The sequence below is a fragment of the Salvelinus namaycush genome, chromosome 33 (assembly GCF_016432855.1).
Source record: "Salvelinus namaycush isolate Seneca chromosome 33, SaNama_1.0, whole genome shotgun sequence".
NCBI classification, from domain to species: Eukaryota; Metazoa; Chordata; class Actinopteri; order Salmoniformes; family Salmonidae; genus Salvelinus; species Salvelinus namaycush.
In genome coordinates, this window is record NC_052339.1 from 31,048,480 (window position 1) to 31,067,489 (window position 19,010).

The 19,010-nt window shown below is 45.8% G+C and overlaps 1 protein-coding gene across 1 annotated transcript in view; it reads left to right on the forward strand.

The window, feature by feature from the left end:
• The first annotated feature begins 2,140 nt into the window (after positions 1 to 2,140).
• The window catches only part of LOC120027975 (serine/threonine-protein kinase 17A-like), a 43,499-nt gene continuing 26,629 nt past the window's right edge, over positions 2,141 to 19,010 (forward strand). Inside the window, exon 1 of the mRNA XM_038973072.1 lies at positions 2,141 to 2,316. Coding sequence (XP_038829000.1) covers positions 2,141 to 2,316 — 176 coding nt within the window. The remainder of the gene's footprint in view (positions 2,317 to 19,010) is intronic.

The window sequence follows — 19,010 nt, forward strand, 5'->3', positions numbered from 1 at the left end:
TGGCCAAGATAAAGCAAAGCAGTGCAACACAAACAACAACACAGAGTTACACATGGAGTAAACAAACATGCAGTCAATAATACAATAGAAAAAGTCTATATACAGTGTGTGTAAATGAGGTAAGATAAGGGAGGCAAGGCAATAAATAGGCCATAGTGGCAAAATAATTACAACATAGCAATTAAACACTGGAGTGATAGATGTGCAGAAGATGAGTGTGCAAGTAGAGATACTGGCGTGCAAAGGAGCAAAATAAAAAAATAAAAATAACAGTATGGGGATGAGGTAGTTGGATGGGCTATTCACAGATGGGCTATGTACAGGTGCAGTGATCTGTGAGCTGTTCTGACAGCTGGTGCTTAAAGTTAGTGAGGGAGATATGAGTCTCCAGCTTCAGAGATTTTTGCAGTTCGTTCCAGTCATTGGCAGCAGAGAACTGGAAGGCGGCCAAAGCAGGAATTGGCTTTGGGGGTGACCAGTGAGATATACCTGCTGGAGCGTGTGCTACGGGTGGGTGCTGCTATGGTGATCAGTGAGCTGAGATAAGGTGGGGCTTTACCTAGCAAAGACGTATAGATAACCTGGAGCCAGTGGGTTTGGCGACGAATATGAAGTAAGGGCCAGCCAACGAGAGCATACAGGTTTCAGTGGTGGGTAGTATATGGGGCTTTGGTGACAAAACGGATGGCACTGTGATAGACTGCATCCAATTTGCTGAGTAGAATGTTGGAGGCTATTTTGTAAATGACATCGCCGAAGTCAAGGATCGGTAGGATAGTCAGTTTTACGAGGGTATGTTTGGCAGCATGAGTGAAGGATGCCTTGTTGCGAAATAGGAAGCCGATTCTAGATTTCATTTTAGATTGGAGATGCTTAATATGAGTCTGGAAGGAGAGTTTACAGTCTAGCCAGACACCTAGGTATTTGTAGTTGTCCACATACTCCAAGTCAGAACCGTCCAGAGTAGTGATGCTGGACGGGCGGGCAGGTGTGGGCAGCGATCGGTTGAAAAGCATGCATTTAGTTTTACTTGCATTTAAGAGCAGTTGGAGACCACGGAAGGAGAGTTGTATGGCATTGAAGCTCGTCTGGAGGTTAGATAACACAGTGTCCAAAGAAGGGCCAGACGAATACAGAATAGTGTCGTCTGCGTAGAGGTGGATCAGAGAATCACCAGCAGCAAGAGCAACATCATTGATGTATACAGAGAACAGTGTCAGCCGAGAATTGAACCCTGTGGCACCCCGATAGAGACTGCCAGAGGTCCGGACAACAGGCCCTCCGATTTGACACACTGAACTCTGTCTGAGAAGTAGTTGGTGAACCAGGCGAGGCAGTCATTTGAGAAACCAAGGATGTTGAGTCTGCTGATAAGAATGTGGTGATTGACAGAATCAAAAGCCTTGGCCAGGTCGATGAATACAGCCCATATTATGTGAGCTAAACATAAACATTAAAAATTAAGTACTAATGTTAACAAAAAACACTTAAATACATAAATGTTGTCCTTGAAACATTTAAATTAAATGCTGTAGAATTCCATTCATTCTTATGGAGGACTGCGTTTCTGAGGAGGGCCAATATGGCCGACAACAGTCTTCAAATCCACTCATTGGCCAATGCATAAATGACAATCCAGGGTTTATATACATTATTGATGTGGAGAGCCCTCCCCCTGCCTGTTGTGAAGAAGCATGCGCCACCCTATTTGGTCAAATTGCTTGTCAATCAAGAGTGCTACCACGGTGACAGAGACAAAGTATCTGACTGTAAATTTGAAATATATTATTTCGTCCGTTGTTCAGACAGATGAGCGAGCGAAATCAGATTATACGGCCCGGTTACAAACAGTCAGTTGAGTTTAAAATATTGATACATTGTTGCACGCTTCGACATCATTTAATTAAACATGAAAGTAACAGTTTTCTCCTCTGAAATATCCATGAGGGATGCGATCTTATTTTATCACTCCTAAAGCAGTGAAGTACTGCTACTTTTGCGGTCATATTTTAGCCAACGTCTACTACTAGTCTTCTAGCCTACTAGGGAAGTTCGGGTTGCTGTCGTTGTCTGATTTGTTTTAAAGTGACAGGAGGAGACAGCACGCTGTAAAACGTTCAGCCCTGATCGAATCGACACGATGATTCCTGAATGTCCCCGGAGCGGAGAGACAAGGAACCGAACTCAGTGCCACTATGGCCAGGTAGCCGAACCAAACCAGAACTGTTTTGGGCTACTTTCCGAGATCAAAACTCTTATCAAGAATGAACCATTCACTGACCACTACACCATCATTCCGGGCAGAGAGCTCGGCAGGTAACTAACGTTAAATACGTTCTTAGTAAATAACGTTACTGTAGATCTGGTGCTGAGCATCTATCCAGCTTGTCAGTTTGTCTCTCGGTGAATTGTCTGAAGAACTTCTGAGCTACTGTGGCTGTCTGTTTCCATACTTCTGATAATGCTGAAGATGTAGTGTAAAAAAATGTTGCCATTTCTTGGAATAGTTGATATTCAAATATCACCGTTTCTGGCTGTGGTATAGCTATCTGTAGTTAGCTGTGGTAGTCAGAGCTCCTTTCCCGCTGTCATTGTGTAGGTATTTGTCTGCACCACAAGTTATTTAACATTATGGCATGATATTCTGTCCAGCAGTTAAGGCTTGCAACATGTATTTTTGATTGTACACATCGGTGTAAATTGGGGAATCCATTGAAGGGATTTGCGTAAATGTCACCGTGCACTTGGAGACAAGCCATTAGTGCATTTAATGTTCAACCTTGCATATAGGGTGCCAGCTGAAAAATCATGCTTCTCTTGTTTGAGAAGGCTATGCATGGCAGGCTATAGCGGTGGGCTTGCAATTTGTCCACAACAAGGTCACTCGAGTCGTCATATCTTTGCTGAGTGTTTGATCTGTGAGCTGATGTGTCTGATAAATTGTAAAAAACATCAGTGAAGCACATGGGTTCTTTTCTGTGAGGAAATCCCCTCAGTTTTCAGCCAGTCTTCACCAGGCCTTGTCTTGGGACTGATTCCTTTCCTTCCTATAAAAAAATGCAGTTCACAAACACTTGATTTAAATATCTACATTTATCTAAGCAAATTATTTGGCAATGGGCTGTATGTTTCAAATTGCCTTTAGTTGCAGCAGCGACTAAGCCTAAACGCAGCTCCCTCCATGTTTATAAAGTACGATGAAACACCCGGTAAATACTGCATAGCCTGCTGTATTTACCCTCTCAATTCAATGATGCCAAGGGAAATACTTCAAGACTATCTCGTCATTGGCACTTTGAAACTCCAAACTTCACCACTGAATAATGGCTTTAGTCCACTTCATGGGAAAGTCTGTGGAAAGTCTGTGGTTCTTTCTCTGCTTCACTGACAGAGAAAGAAGGGGGATTCCAGTGTGTTTTTTTTAATGAGTGGAAATAGCTCAGCCTCCTCTTTCCACACAGCTCTCTTAACATGCTAGTCAAAGTCAGGGCATAGTATCTTTTGCCCTGTGAGCATTGTAAAGAGCGCCACTTAGACTAGGCAATGCAAACACCACACTCAACCTTGTGAATGGCACCATGGTGACCCCAAGCAAAACCTACAGCAGGTTATATATATATATATATATATATATATATATATATATATATATATATATATATATTTTTTTTTTTTTTTTACATTGTTTTACATAAAATACTGTATTAACACCAGCCAATCAGCTCCATGTGATTTACATTGTTGGAAATCTGTCCCCAAGTATTCCCATGCATAATAGAGATATATAAATATATGTGATTTTATACAAATGTAAGCAAAGTTTTAAATGATTATGTTTTAGTCATATGTTATATCTGTTTGGGTTTCTTGTGGTCAATTTGCAGTCTACAAATGATTTGTAATTATGTTCCGGCCCCCTGACCATCCACTCAAGAAGAAAAAAGATCGGCCCATGGCTAGTTGATGATTCCTGACCTACGGTATGTCTCCTCTGAGATTGGATTAAGCTGATAAGAAGTGTGTTAGCCCTGTTGGATGTCAAAGGCATTGTCCTTTATAGAAGGCATTTGAGCTATGTATGTCTGTCTGACGTTTTAAGCCATTTATTTCATAAGAGGGACATTCAGAATGTGGTTTTGCATCACATGACCTGCCGTTGCGTCTGAGATTAGCCAAAGGCACTCACTACAAAGTGTTTGACTAAACCACATCCGAATCAGATCATCGTTCCCTCTGGCCAGTGACCAGCTGCTAGGGAAGTTCCCATCTGGTGACTGGACACAAGCATCCTCTGGCCAGTGACCAGCTGTTAGGGAAGTTCCCATCGGGTGACTGGTCACAAGCATCCTCTGGCCAAAGCCCCACAATCTCTAGCTGATGTTTGTTGCTATGAACGTACTTACTCTTAATTAATTTATCATGGATCATCAAACTGTAGAAAAATATTTTTAAAATGTGAACCCCATACTATTTCTGTCTGTAGGATCATCTCTTCATGGTATCTGATTGGCTGCCTCTGCTATATGTGTTGTGGTTTTGCATCACATGACCTGCCGTTGCGTCTGAGATTAGCCAAAGGCACTCACTACAAAGTGTTTGACTAAACCACATCCGAATCAGATCATCGTTCCCTCTGGCCAGTGACCAGCTGCTAGGGAAGTTCCCATCTGGTGACTGGACACAAGCATCCTCTGGCCAGTGACCAGCTGTTAGGGAAGTTCCCATCGGGTGACTGGTCACAAGCATCCTCTGGCCAAAGCCCCACAATCTCTAGCTGATGTTTGTTGCTATGAACGTACTTACTCTTAATTAATTTATCATGGATCATCAAACTGTAGAAAAATATTTTTAAAATGTGAACCCCATACTATTTCTGTCTGTAGGATCATCTCTTCATGGTATCTGATTGGCTGCCTCTGCTATATGTGTTGTTGTTTGGCAGAATACCATGGAAACTGCTATCTAGCCTGAGACTGAAGCTTAGGTACTGGGAACAAGAGTTACATTTTGCCATAGGGGAACTTCATGGAACATTGGCTAGAGTATTTTTAGAAAAGGCCCACAAGGAATCACTGTTCCCAGGTCTCAGATGTAGCTGGAATTCACTTTAGTCCTGAAACCACCTCTGTTACTGTGACACTCAACATTTCCCATTAAGTTGAATTAGGCCGAGCACATGTCTAACGTGTTTTATATGGTGCAATAATCCGATTACAAATAGATTTTCCAGCCATAAGGCATGGATGTCATGAAGTTAGCTGGAGATGCATGATGCCTAACAATCTACAGTGGCCATACTGTACCTACTGATATTATGACCATTAGTCCTTTACCACCTCGATGAGAAACATTTAATTACGATGTCTGGATGCCTGAATTGAGGCACTAGTGCGAGCCGTGCGTAGATATCATGTGTTTTGTTTTGGTTGGCCTTGTATGCTTATTTCTGTAAATCATGTGATTAATGAAGTTATCTGGCTGTAAAGCTGAAGTAAGCACTTGACTAATAAATGACCCTACTAAGCTGTTTCATTTGGTTGGGTTGTTTGTAAGTACGCCAGCCGCCAGGAGATTATGAACCTGGTTATTTAGCCTGGAACGCAATTTGAGTTGTGTGTTCTACTGTGCACGTGTCACCTGTGTGTTCTACTGTGCACGTGTCACCTGTGTGTTCTACTGTGCACGTGTCACCTGTGTGTTCTACTGTGCTCGTGTCACCTGTGTGTTCTGTGCTCGTGTCACCTGTGTGTTCTACTGTGCTCGTGTCACCTGTGTGTTCTACTGTGCTCGTGTCACCTGTGTGTTCTACTGTGCTCGTGTCACCTGTGTGTTCTACTGTGCTCGTGTCACCTGTGTGTTCTACTGTGCTCGTGTCACCTGTGTGTTCTACTGTGCACGTGTCACCTGTGTTTAGTCTTTTCTGCGTATTTCAAATCAAATGGGGTTTTATTTGTCACATGCGCCGAATACAACGATGTAAACTTTATTGTGAAAAGCTTGCTTACGAGCCCTTCCAATGATGCAGAGTTAAATAAATAATAATAAAAATAGTAGCACGAGGAATAAAATACAAAAGAATGGAGCTATATACAGGAAGTACCAGTACCAGATCAATGTGGAGCTATATACAGGAAGTACCAGATCAATGTGGAGCTATATACAGGAAGTACCAGATCAATGTGGAGCTCTATACAGGGAGTACCAGATCAATGTGGAGCTATATACAGGAAGTACCAGTACCAGATCAATGTGGAGCTATATACAGGAAGAACCAGTACCAGATCAATGTGGAGCTCTATACAGGGAGTACCAGATCAATGTGGAGCTATATACAGGAAGTACCAGTACCAGATCAATGTGGAGCTATATACAGGGAGTACCAGATCAATGTGCAGCTATATACAGGGAGTACCAGTACCAGATCAATGTGGAGCTCTATACAGGGAGTACCAGTACCAGATCAATGTGGAGCTCTATACAGGGAGTACCAGTACCAGATCAATGTGGAGCTATATACAGGGAGTACCAGTACCAGATCAATGTGGAGCTATATACAGGGAGTACCAGTACCAGATCAATGTGGAGCTATATACAGGAAGTACCAGATCAATGTGGAGCTCTATACAGGGAGTACCAGATCAATGTGGAGCTCTATACAGGGAGTACCAGTACCAGATCAATGTGCAGCTATATACAGGGAGTACCAGTACCAGATCAATGTGGAGCTATATACAGGGAGTACCAGTGCCAGATCAATGTGGAGCTATATACAGGGAGTACCAGATCAATGTGGAGCTATATACAGGGAGTACCAGTACCAGATCAATGTGGAGCTATATACAGGGAGTACCAGATCAATGTGGAGCTCTATACAGGAAGTACCAGTACCAGATCAATGTGCAGCTATATACAGGGAGTACCAGATCAATGTGGAGGTATATACAGGGAGTACCAGCTCACTGTGCAGCTATATACAGGGAGTACCAGTACCAGATCAATGTGCAGCTATATACAGGGAGGACCAGTACCAGATCAATGTGGAGCTATATACAGGAAGTAGCAGATCAATGTGGAGGTATATACAGGGTGTACCAGCTCACTGTGCAGCTATATACAGGGAGTACCAGATCAATGTGCAGCTATATACAGGGAGGACCAGTACCAGATCAATGTGGAGTTATATACAGGGAGTACCAGTACCAGATCAATGTGGAGCGATATACAGGAAGTACCAGATCAATGTGGAGCTCTATACAGGGAGTACCAGATCAATGTGGAGCTATATACAGGGAGTACCAGTACCAGATCAATGTGGAGCTATTTACAGGGAGTACCAGTACCAGATCAATGTGGAGCTATTTACAGGGAGTACCAGATCAATGTGGAGGTATATACAGGGAGTACCAGTTCACTGTGCAGCTATATACAGGGAGTACCAGCTCACTGTGCAGCTATATACAGGGAGGACCAGTACCAGATCAATGTGCAGCTATATACAGGGAGGACCAGCTCACTGTGCAGCTATATACAGGGAGTACCAGATCAATGTGCAGCTGTATACAGGGAGTACCAGATCAATGTGCAGCTATATACAGGGAGTACCAGATCAATGTGCAGCTATATACAGGGAGTACCAGATCAATGTGCAGCTATATACAGGGAGTACCAGATCAATGTGCAGCTATATACAGGGAGTACCAGATCAATGTGCAGCTATATACAGGGAGTACCAGATCAATGTGCAGCTATATACAGGGAGTACCAGATCAATGTGCAGCTATATACAGGGAGTACCAGATCAATGTGCAGCTATATACAGGGAGGACCAGCTCACTGTGCAGCTATATACAGGGAGGACCAGTACCAGATCAATGTGCAGCTATATACAGGGAGGACCAGCTCACTGTGCAGCTATATACAGGGAGTACCAGATCAATGTGCAGCTGTATACAGGGAGTACCAGATCAATGTGCAGCTATATACAGGGAGGACCAGCTCACTGTGCAGCTATATACAGGGAGGACCAGTACCAGATCAATGTGCAGCTATATACAGGGAGGACCAGCTCACTGTGGAGCTACAGTGCATTCCGAAAGTATTCAGACCACTTGACTTTTTCCACATTTTGTTACGTTACAGCCTTATTCTAAAGTGTATTAAATTATGTTTTTTCCTCATCAATCTACACACAATAATCCATAATGATGTCGTCAGGCAGGCCAATACTCCACCTTGCAAAAGGAGCTGAAATTTCAAGATAACCCAGGATTAAATAGAGGCTAGAGCACGTTAACCCAGGATTAAATAGAGGCTAGAGCACGTTAACCCAGGATTAAATAGAGGCTAGAGCACGTTAACCCAGGATTAAATAGAGGCTAGAGCACGTTAACCCAGGATTAAATAGAGGCTAGAGCACGTTAACCCAGGATTAAATAGAGGCTAGAGCACGTTAACCCAGGATTAAATAGAGGCTAGAGCACGTTAACCCAGGATTAAATAGGGGCTAGAGCACGTTAACCCAGGATTAAATAGAGAGGGGCTAGAGTACGTTAACCCAGGATTAAATAGAGAGGGGCTAGAGCACGTTAACCCAGGATTAAATAGAGAGGGGCTAGAGCACGTTAACCCAGGATTGAATAGAGAGGGGCTAGAGCACGTTAACCCAGGATTGAATAGAGAGGGGCTAGAGCACGTTAACCCAGGGTTGAATAGAGAGGGGCTAGAGCACGTTAACCCAGGGTTGAATAGAGAGGGGCTAGAGCACGTTAACCCAGGGTTGAATAGAGAGGGGCTAGAGCACGTTAACCCAGGGTTGAATAGAGAGGGGCTAGAGCACGTTAACCCAGGGTTGAATAGAGAGGGGCTAGAGCACGTTAACCCAGGGTTGAATAGAGAGGGGCTAGAGCACGTTAACCCAGGGTTGAATAGAGAGGGGCTAGAGCACGTTAACCCAGGGTTGAATAGAGGGGCTAGAGCACGTTAACCCAGGGTTGAATAGAGAGGGGCTAGAGCACGTTAACCCAGGGTTGAATAGAGAGGGGCTAGAGCACGTTAACCCAGGGTTGAATAGAGAGGGGCTAGAGCACGTTAACCCAGGGTTGAATAGAGAGGGGCTAGAGCACGTTAACCCAGGGTTGAATAGAGAGGGGCTAGAGCACGTTAACCCAGGGTTGAATAGAGAGGGGCTAGAGCACGTTAACCCAGGATTAAATAGAGAGAATAGAGCACGTTCTACTGCTCTCTGGTGAAATCCATCACATTTATTTCCACTTTGCTTCATCTCTTTTGGATCTTGCCAGGCCTGCTCTAATAAATTTAACTAGGTTTACATCTTCAAACAATAGCCATATGGGATATTCAGTTCTTCTAGTAGTTTCGTCTCTATGCCAAAATTAAAGCCGGTTCATATTCCTAAGGGCTGTATGACTGAAAGTAGTGTTAAAACTTTTCAAATAATCCTTTCATATCACCATTGAATGTTTTGAAGAAAAGTACTGATGTTTTTCCCATAACATTCCAGTGGTCAGTAGATCCTTCAGTGTCTCATCAGGGGAGAAAAAAGCTCTGTCATCATGTATTAATAAGAGAGTGTGTTTAGAGTTGCTACTTCCCCGAAGGGTTAGACTGCAGTTACAGCAGGCTGTGGGCGGTGGTACGCCCTCCCATACTCCCCCAGCATCTAAAACATCAAGTCATCTGCACACACACTCCTTGGGATAGCTCACATCGTTGTGTGTGCCTGCCTGTCAGTGTGGTCCCGGTCCCAAACCCCCTTTACTAACCCCTATCATGTTCTGAACAAAACCTTGTCTGTTTCTCACAGGAGAACCTATGTGTCTTGACAGTCAGGCAGGATACCATGACATCATCGCCCAAGCTTTTCATGTTGTTTGAGTCTCGCGGCAGGGCCGGAGGCAACATTTGCTGAGCGCCGTGGAAACAGCCAACCGCGGAGAAATGAGGGGGGAGGACATGTGAAAGCCAAGTTTGTTATTGAACCCCATCCGCGAGATCCCTCTGTACTCTCTTGTCAAGAGATGATGGGATGGGCAGGGCAGGGAGGGGTGTATGTCACTCTATTCTTCCTCCCTTCAAAGCAATTTAATGACGTTGATTTATCTTTCTGTCCTTCTACAGCTGTTACACGCCTCAGCAAGAAATCTCTCATTTCTGTCATCAACTGGGCCTAATCAGTTTTCTATTGATTATTAACGCATGCCGTTGAGACCCTGTGGGATTAATCCGGTGCTACATGCTATGGTGTTACCTTTCTCCCTCAGCAAATTCAATTTGTCATGCCCTTTCACATGTACTGAGCCTGGGCAGAGAGAGAGAAATCCAGGCGAGGAAGTCTAACACGAGTATGGAAATTGTTCATCTCCACATAGGCGTGGCGAGTGAACCGCATGTTTTCCTGTGGCCGATTAACCACCATGTAACGGATCCTGAGCCGCACTGACAAGACACGGTGGGATTTAGAAACCGACATCCCCAAGGCAGGGCGACGAGGCAGCCCAGGGGACGGCGATGAGGTAATGCCCTTTCCCAAGGTATTCAGAAAATGTCCCTCTCTGTGCCCAAAGAACAAATTAATAGGCAACCCCTGTCTTCCTCTCTCTCTGTCCCACTCCTCTACACACAGGGGGTCACCATAATGTCAGAGTTCATTAGACACGGAGTAAACAGGCCTGGTTTCAGTCCTGGAGCTCAAAGGCCCTTTTCTTATTGAGCAAAATGAGCAGTCAGTAGGAGCTCTTTGCTCTGCCTTGCTGTTTGTTCTAAAGGTGATGAGGCCATTGCCTCATTTACTCTCCGTGTGCCCGTTGATGATTAATGGAGCTCTTTGAGAAGATGGCCGCACCTACTCAGGTACTCGAACTGACTTGGTAGAAAAAGCTGTCTGTGACCTTGATCAAGGCGCTTTACTCAAGGTCCCAGTTGTAAATGAGAACGTGTTCTCAACTGGCCTACCTGGTAAATAAAGGTGAAATAAAAATAATAAACTCTTGTCTGCTCTTGTAAGTCGGTCTGGATAAAAGCGTCTGCTGAATGACTATAATGTAGTCTGGCTTTTGGTATCCGGTCAACTCTTCTGTCAGCTGGAGACCTTGTCTGCATTCTATAGAACTTGCACTGTGATGCCAGTGTTTTTGATGCTATTGACTGGCCCCGAGATAGCCGAACAGAAGGTTTTTACCGTTTACCGTACACCTACCGGTTAGATGATCGGGCCGCTCCATCAGTCCATGACTAACATAGCAACAACTTTAATGCCATGATTATACAGGTAATAAGAGAACTAAGAGACCTAAGAGAACTCGCCTCACTTTTTTTAAGCATCGTTCTGTCAGAGCCATCAGATTTAATAGACACCTGATGACCTCTTATCACTCTACCCATACCAACTGTGTGTCACTCTTACATATTGGCCCAATCGTCTATGTAGAGGCCATTTGGAGGGGACGATCCTGCCGAGTCTAATTCAATAAAGTTAAGCTCTGTCAACAACTTTGTCTCAAGCCTCCCCCCCCCCACCCCACCATAGTTTGGTGGAGAGATGTTATATTCCTTGAATTGCCACTCTTTTAACCTGTAAGTTAACCTACATACTTACATTGAGGTGACTTTCCCCACTCAAGGGCTACCGTGTGGAATATTTTCATAATAAAAGGAGAGCAGCCGTTCAGCTCTTGGCATGCAAAACCTTATTATATTAAACCTGCTTTCTGCTTGGATGCCTGCCACTGCAAAAAATATGTATGGAAATAAAGATGTCAATTTAAATAAAATGTGTGATGAATTATAAAAAAAGGGGATCTTTAGCCCAAAAGCTCAAATGGTCCAAACGTGCAGTTTTACAGTTTTGGTCCAAAAAACGTAACCTTAGTGCCTCTTGATGAAGTCCAGTGGTTTAGGGCCAAAGCCATCTGTTCTGAATCGACCGTTCCTTTACATTGACTGTGACCCAGCAGTCACCCGCGTTCTGTGTACACATGACAGCCATCTCATTCAGGGTGTTGTCCGTGTGAGGCCACCGGCTTTGGAAATGTGCTGACATGGCTGCAGAAAAGGCTGTGGTCTGTTTTTAAAAAGTTTCTCCATGTACACAAGCCTTAAATCAAAGGCTTATGTGTGCTTGTTGAACTTGGAACATTTTGCTATAGTGCGCACTGCTTGCATTGACGGTACAGTCTGTTGTGAGTTTTCTCCTCAATAGCATGCAGATAGTGGCCCAGCTATACGCAATATAAATAGGCTAGCTGTCTCTCCCCTGGTGTGAGCCTTAGAGCATTCCAAGTCTAGGCCCCCTGTCCAGCACCCTACCTACTGTAAACATAGCACAGATTCATGGCCGACTTGATGAACTTCACACAGCATTGGAGGCATCCTAAACGTTTTGGTATCAAAGCCTCATGACCTTCCAGTGGGTGAGAGTTCAGACAGGATGAGGCTGCACTGGGGGGGCGGGGCGTTGGTTAGGCTAGGGCTGGGCCGCACCACTGGGGGGCGGGGCGTTGGTTAGGCTAGGGCTGGGCCGCACCACTGGGGGGCGGGGTGTTGGTTAGGCTAGGGCTGGGCCGCACCACTGGGGGGCGGGGCGTTGGTTAGGCTAGGGCTGGGCCGCACCACTGGGGGGCGGGGCGTTGGTTAGGCTAGGGCTGGGCCGCACCACTGGGGGGCGGGGCGTTGGTTAGGCTAGGGCTGGGCCGCACCACTGGGGGGCGGGGCGTTGGTTAGGCTAGGGCTGGGCCGCACCACTGGGGGGCGGGGCGTTGGTTAGGCTAGGGCTGGGCCGCACCACTGGGGGGCGGGGCGTTGGTAAGGCTAGGGCTGGGCCGCACCACTGGGGGGCGGGGCGTTGGTTAGGCTAGGGCTGGGCCGCACCACTGGGGGGCGGGGCGTTGGTTAGGCTAGGGCTGGGCCGCACCACTGGGGGGCGGGGCGTTGGTAAGGCTAGGGCTGGGCCGCACCACTGGGGGGCGGGGCGTTGGTTAGGCTAGGGCTGGGCCGCACCACTGGGGGGCGGGGCGTTTGTTAGGCTAGGGCTGGGCCGCACCACTGGGGGGCGGGGCGTTGGTTAGGCTAGGCCTGGGCCGCACCACTGGGGGGGCGGGGCGTTGGTAAGGCTAGGGCTGGGCCGCACCACTGGGGGGCGGGGCGTTGGTAAGGCTAGGGCTGGGCCGCACCACTGGGGGGCGGGGCGTTGGTTAGGCTAGGGCTGGGCCGCACCACTGGGGGGCGGGGCGTTGGTTAGGCTAGGGCTGGGCCGCACCACTGGGGGGCGTGGCGTTGGTTAGGCTAGGGCTGGGCCGCACCACTGGGGGGCGGGGCGTTGGTTAGGCTGGGGCTGGGCCGCACCACTGGGGGGCGGGGCGTTGGTTAGGCTAGGGCTGGGGGGCGGGGTGTTGGTTAGGCTAGGACTGGGCCGCACCACTGCCCCCACGCAAACCTCATCTAGGGCAGGGTTTATTTCTTTACATAAGATGATTGATTAGCACCCTGCCTCTATACTAGGGCTGGGAATTACCAGGGACCCTCACGACACGATATTATCACCATACTGAGGGACCTCACGACACAATATTATCACCATACTGAGGGACCTCACGACACCATATTATCACCATACTGAGGGACCTCACGACACGATATTATCACCATACTGAGGGACCTCACGGCACAATATTATCACCATACTGAGGGACCTCACGACACAATATTATCACCATACTGAGGGACCTCACGACACAATATTATCACCATACTGAGGGACCTCACGACACAATATTATCACCATACTGAGGGACCTCACGACACAATATTATCACCATACTGAGGGACCTCACGACACAATATTATCACCATACTGAGGGACCTCACGACACAATATTATCACCATACTGAGGGACCTCACGACACAATATTATCACCATACTGAGGGACCTCACGACACGATATTATCACCATACTGAGGGACCTCACGACACGATATTATCACCATACTGAGGGACCTCACGACACGATATTATCACCATACGGAGGGACCTCACGACACGATATTATCACCATACTGAGGGACCTCACGACACAGTATTATCACCATACTGAGGGACCTCACGACACAGTATTATCACCATACTGAGGGACCTCACGACACAATATTATCACCATACTGAGGGACCTCACGACACGATATTATTACCATACCATATCATCACCATACTATATCATCACCATACCATATTATCACCATACCATATTATCACCATACTGAGAGACCTCACCATACCATATTATCACCATACTGAGAGACCTCACCATACCATATTATCACCATACTGAGAGACCTCACCATACCATATTATCACCATACCATATTATCACCTTACTGAGAGACCTCACCATACCATATTATCACCATACCATACTGAGAGACCTCACCATACCATATCATCACCATACCATATTATCACCATACAATATTATCACCATACTGAGGGACCATACCATATTATCACCATACCATATAATCACCATACTGAGAGACCTCACCATACCATATTATCACCATACTGAGGGACTTTACCATACTTAGGTGCCGATAAGTATTGCGATTCTCACGATTCTATATGTATATATTCTATATGTATTGCGATTCGATACTGAGATTTTATTGCGATTTGATGTTCCAAGCATAATGCTCCCAATATGTCTGCTACAGAGGGACAAGAGAGACCCATGATAACTAGTTTTGATCATTCATAGAAAAGTGCTGAAAACAAATTGCAATATTGTCAAAACGATGCGATACGATATGTCATCCGATATGTCACTGTATTATTCAGGTTTTAAGAAGCCTTACGGCAGCAGGGGCTGGCTTAGTGTATCAGTCGTGGAGGTACGAAGGATTGGCTCAGCCATGCCGTCAGGTGAAAGCCTGTAAGACTCAGCCACGCCGTCGTCAGGTGAAAGCCTGTAAGACTCAGCCACGCCGTCGTCAGGTGAAAGCCTGTAAGACTCAGCCACGCCGTCGTCAGGTGAAAGCCTGTAAGACTCAGCCACGCCGTCGTCAGGTGAAAGCCTGTAAGACTCAGCCACGCCGTCGTCAGGTGAAAGCCTGTAAGACTCAGCCACGCCGTCGTCAGGTGAAAGCCTGTAAGACTCAGCCATGCCGTCGTCAGGTGAAAGCCTGTAAGACTCAGCCACGCCGTCGTCAGGGGAAAGCCTGTAAGACTCAGCCACACCGTCGTCAGGTGAAAGCCTGTAAGACTCAGCCACGCCGTCGTCAGGTGAAAGCCTGTAAGACTCAGCCACGCCGTCGTCAGGTGAAAGCCTGTAAGACTCAGCCACGCCGTCGTCAGGTGAAAGCCTGTAAGACTCAGCCACGCCGTCGTCAGGGGAAAGCCTGTAAGACTCAGCCACGCCGTCGTCAGGGGAAAGCCTGTAAGACTCAGCCACGCCGTCGTCAGGGGAAAGCCTGTAAGACTCAGCCACGCCGTCGTCAGGTGAAAGCCTGTAAGACTCAGCCACGCCGTCGTCAGGTGAAAGCCTGTAAGACTCAGCCACGCCGTCGTCAGGTGAAAGCCTGTAAGACTCAGCCATGCCGTCGTCAGGTGAAAGCCTGTAAGACTCAGCCACGCCGTCGTCAGGGGAAAGCCTGTAAGACTCAGCCACACCGTCGTCAGGTGAAAGCCTGTAAGACTCAGCCACGCCGTCGTCAGGTGAAAGCCTGTAAGACTCAGCCACGCCGTCGTCAGGTGAAAGCCTGTAAGACTCAGCCACGCCGTCGTCAGGTGAAAGCCTGTAAGACTCAGCCACGCCGTCGTCAGGTGAAAGCCTGTAAGACTCAGCCACGCCGTCGTCAGGGGAAAGCCTGTAAGACTCAGCCACGCCGTCGTCAGGGGAAAGCCTGTAAGACTCAGCCACGCCGTCGTCAGGGGAAAGCCTGTAAGACTCAGCCATGCTGTCGTCAGGTGAAAGCCTGTAAGACTCAGCCACGCCGTCATCAGGGGAAAGCCTGTAAGACTCAGCCATGCCGTCGTCAGGTGAAAGCCTGTAAGACTCAGCCATGCCGTCGTCAGGTGAAATCCTGTAAGACTCTCTTCAGCTAGGTTCTCTATAGCACCAAAACTATTTATTCTGAACTTGACTGATTAGACGCAGCCCGCTAAGATGTTATGAATGCAAAAGAGTACATCTGCTCTCCGCATTGCTTTTGGGCTTTCATTGGATGCTGTGACTGGGGAGGAGTGTGTAGTGTCCACGTCACTGTGTCACTGACCTTGTCACCTTGCTCACGCTGAGTCACAGCTGTGTCACACTGACTTCAGACAATAACAAACGCCTCTGTCAGCCACATCCTCAAGAGTATGATTTACACAACCATCTGAAAACCAGCTTTTTTACCGACTTCTTCCCATAGAAACCCAACCTAGAGAATTCCACCCTCAAATATCTAGCCTAACCCAAGGCATTTAGTCCTCTGTGGACAAGGCAAAGAGCTTCGTTTTTTTATTTTTTATCCTCCAGTCTTTATATTTTTCAAAGGGAAGTGTTTTCAAAAGTAAAGGTGGACCCAGCTGTATGTAGTACATCTGTGCTGGACAGAGCCCCAGCCCAGTCCTCATCATGGCCACCTAATCATCCCCAGTTTACAATTGGCTCATTCACCCCCCCCCCCCCCCCTCCTCTCCCCTGTAACTAACTATTCCCCAGGTCGTTACTGTAAATGAGAATGTGTTCTCAGTCAACTTACCTGGTAAAATAAATACAAAATAAAAAGTCTAGGGCTGTGACGGTAATGACATTTTGTCTGCCAGTGATTGTCAAGCAAATAACTGCCGGATTCACGGTAATTGACCGTTAATTAACATAAACACTAACATAAACACATTTAGCATCTCCTAGCCTCCACACATGCCACTGATTTAATTTTTGTATTTTTATTTTACCATTATTTAACTAGGCAGTAAAGAACTTTTATTTTTTCAACGATGGCCTAGGAACAGTGGGTTAACTGTCTTGTTCAGGGGCACTGAACATTTTAAAAAGTCTAATATATCCATGTCATATAGCCTTCACCATCACAATAATGCATTATTTATTTTAGAGAAGTCTAAAGAAACATGATATGAAGAAAATGTAGTCTATTTTCAGATTAGCAGAATAGCATACTTAGCATGAGTTGTCCCATTTACAAGTATTTAGCTACACCCTCAATAACATCTGCTAAATACGTGTATGTGATCAATACATTCGATTTGATGTTAAGCCCTGATCTGGTAATGCCAAAATGCTGTGGAATACACTAGTTAATTTACCAGATAATATTTGCTTAGAATTACCTGCCGTTATTTTAAAATATACTGGGGAAAAAAAGAATCAGACAATTTTAAATAAATTAGGCCCTAATCTATGGATTTCACATGATTGGGCAGGGGCTCAGCCATGGGTGGGCATGGGAGGGCATAGGCCCACCCACTTGGGAGCCAAGCCCAGCCAATTTAAAATGTGTTTTTCCCCACAAAAGGGCTTAATTATCGACAGAAATACACCTCAGTTTTATCAGCTGTCCGGGTGGCTGGTCTCAGACGATCCTGCAGGGGAAGAAGTCAGATGTGTAGGTCCTGGGTTGGCGTGGTTACACGTGGTCTGCGGTTCTGAGACCGGTTGGATGTAGTGCCAAAATATCTAAAATGACATTGGAGGCGGCTTATGGTAGAGAAAATAACATAAAATTCTCTGGCAACGGCTCTGGGTGACATTCCTGCTGTCAGCATGCCAACTGCACACTCCGCTTAACTTGAGACTGGCATTGTGTTGTGTGACAAAACTACACATTTTAGAGTGGCCTTTTAGTGTCTCCAGCACAAGGTGCACCTGTGTAATGATCATGCTGGTTAATCAGCTTCTTGATATGCCAGACCTGTCAGATGGATGGATTATCTTGGCAACGGAGAAATGCTCACTAACAGGGATGTAAACAAATTTGTGCACAACATTTGAGACGAATAAGATTTTTGTGCGTATGAAACATTTCTGGGATCTTTTATTTCAGCTCATGAAACATGGTAATAACACTTTATTTTCTATTTTTGTTCAGTATATTTTATAGTATGAAGAATAAAATTGAACATAGCTGAATAAAATAGAAATTATATTTTCTCCAAATGATTTAAGGGTTGCGTTCACACAGCTATTCTGTGTTGAGCGGTTAACAAAGAAACAGCTACTCCTAAACTCAGCAAAAAAAGAAACATCCCTTTTTCAGGACCCTGTCTTTCAAAGATAATTTAAAAAAAAATCCAAATAACTTCACAGATCTTCATTGTAAAGGGTTTAAAACTCCTTATGGCTTGGTGGCAGTATTTTGACGTCTGGTTGAGAAGCGTGTCCAAACTAAACTGCCTGTTGCTCAGGCCCAGAAGCTAGGATATGCATATAATTGGTAGATTTGGATAGAAAACACTCTAAATGTTCCACAACTGTTAACATAATGTCTGTGAGTATAACAGAACTGATAGGGCAGGCGAAAACCTGAGGAAAATCCATCCAGGAAGTTTTTTTGTTGTTGATGTGGGTAGTTTCAATTGAATGCCTATAGAGTATCTAATGGGTTAGGACCCAGATTGCAGTTCCTATGGCTTCCACTAGATGTCAACAGTCTTTAGACATTGTTTCAGGCTTGTTTTCTGAAAAATGAATGAGACCTTTCTGTCAGTGGACTGTAGAATCATGCAGTGCTGGTTTGCGCGCGTGACCGAGTGCGCGCCCTTCGTTGTTTTTCCTTTCTATTGAATACGCTATTGTCCGGTTGAAATATTATCGATTATTTAGACAATTGACAACCTGAGGATTAATTATAAACATCGGTTGACATGTTTGGACGAACTTTACCGGTACTATTAGGATGTATTCGTCTGCATGTTTTGACCGCCTTTGAGCCAGTGGATTCCTGAACAAAACGCGCCAACAAAACAGAGTTTTTGGGATATAAAGAGGGACTTTAT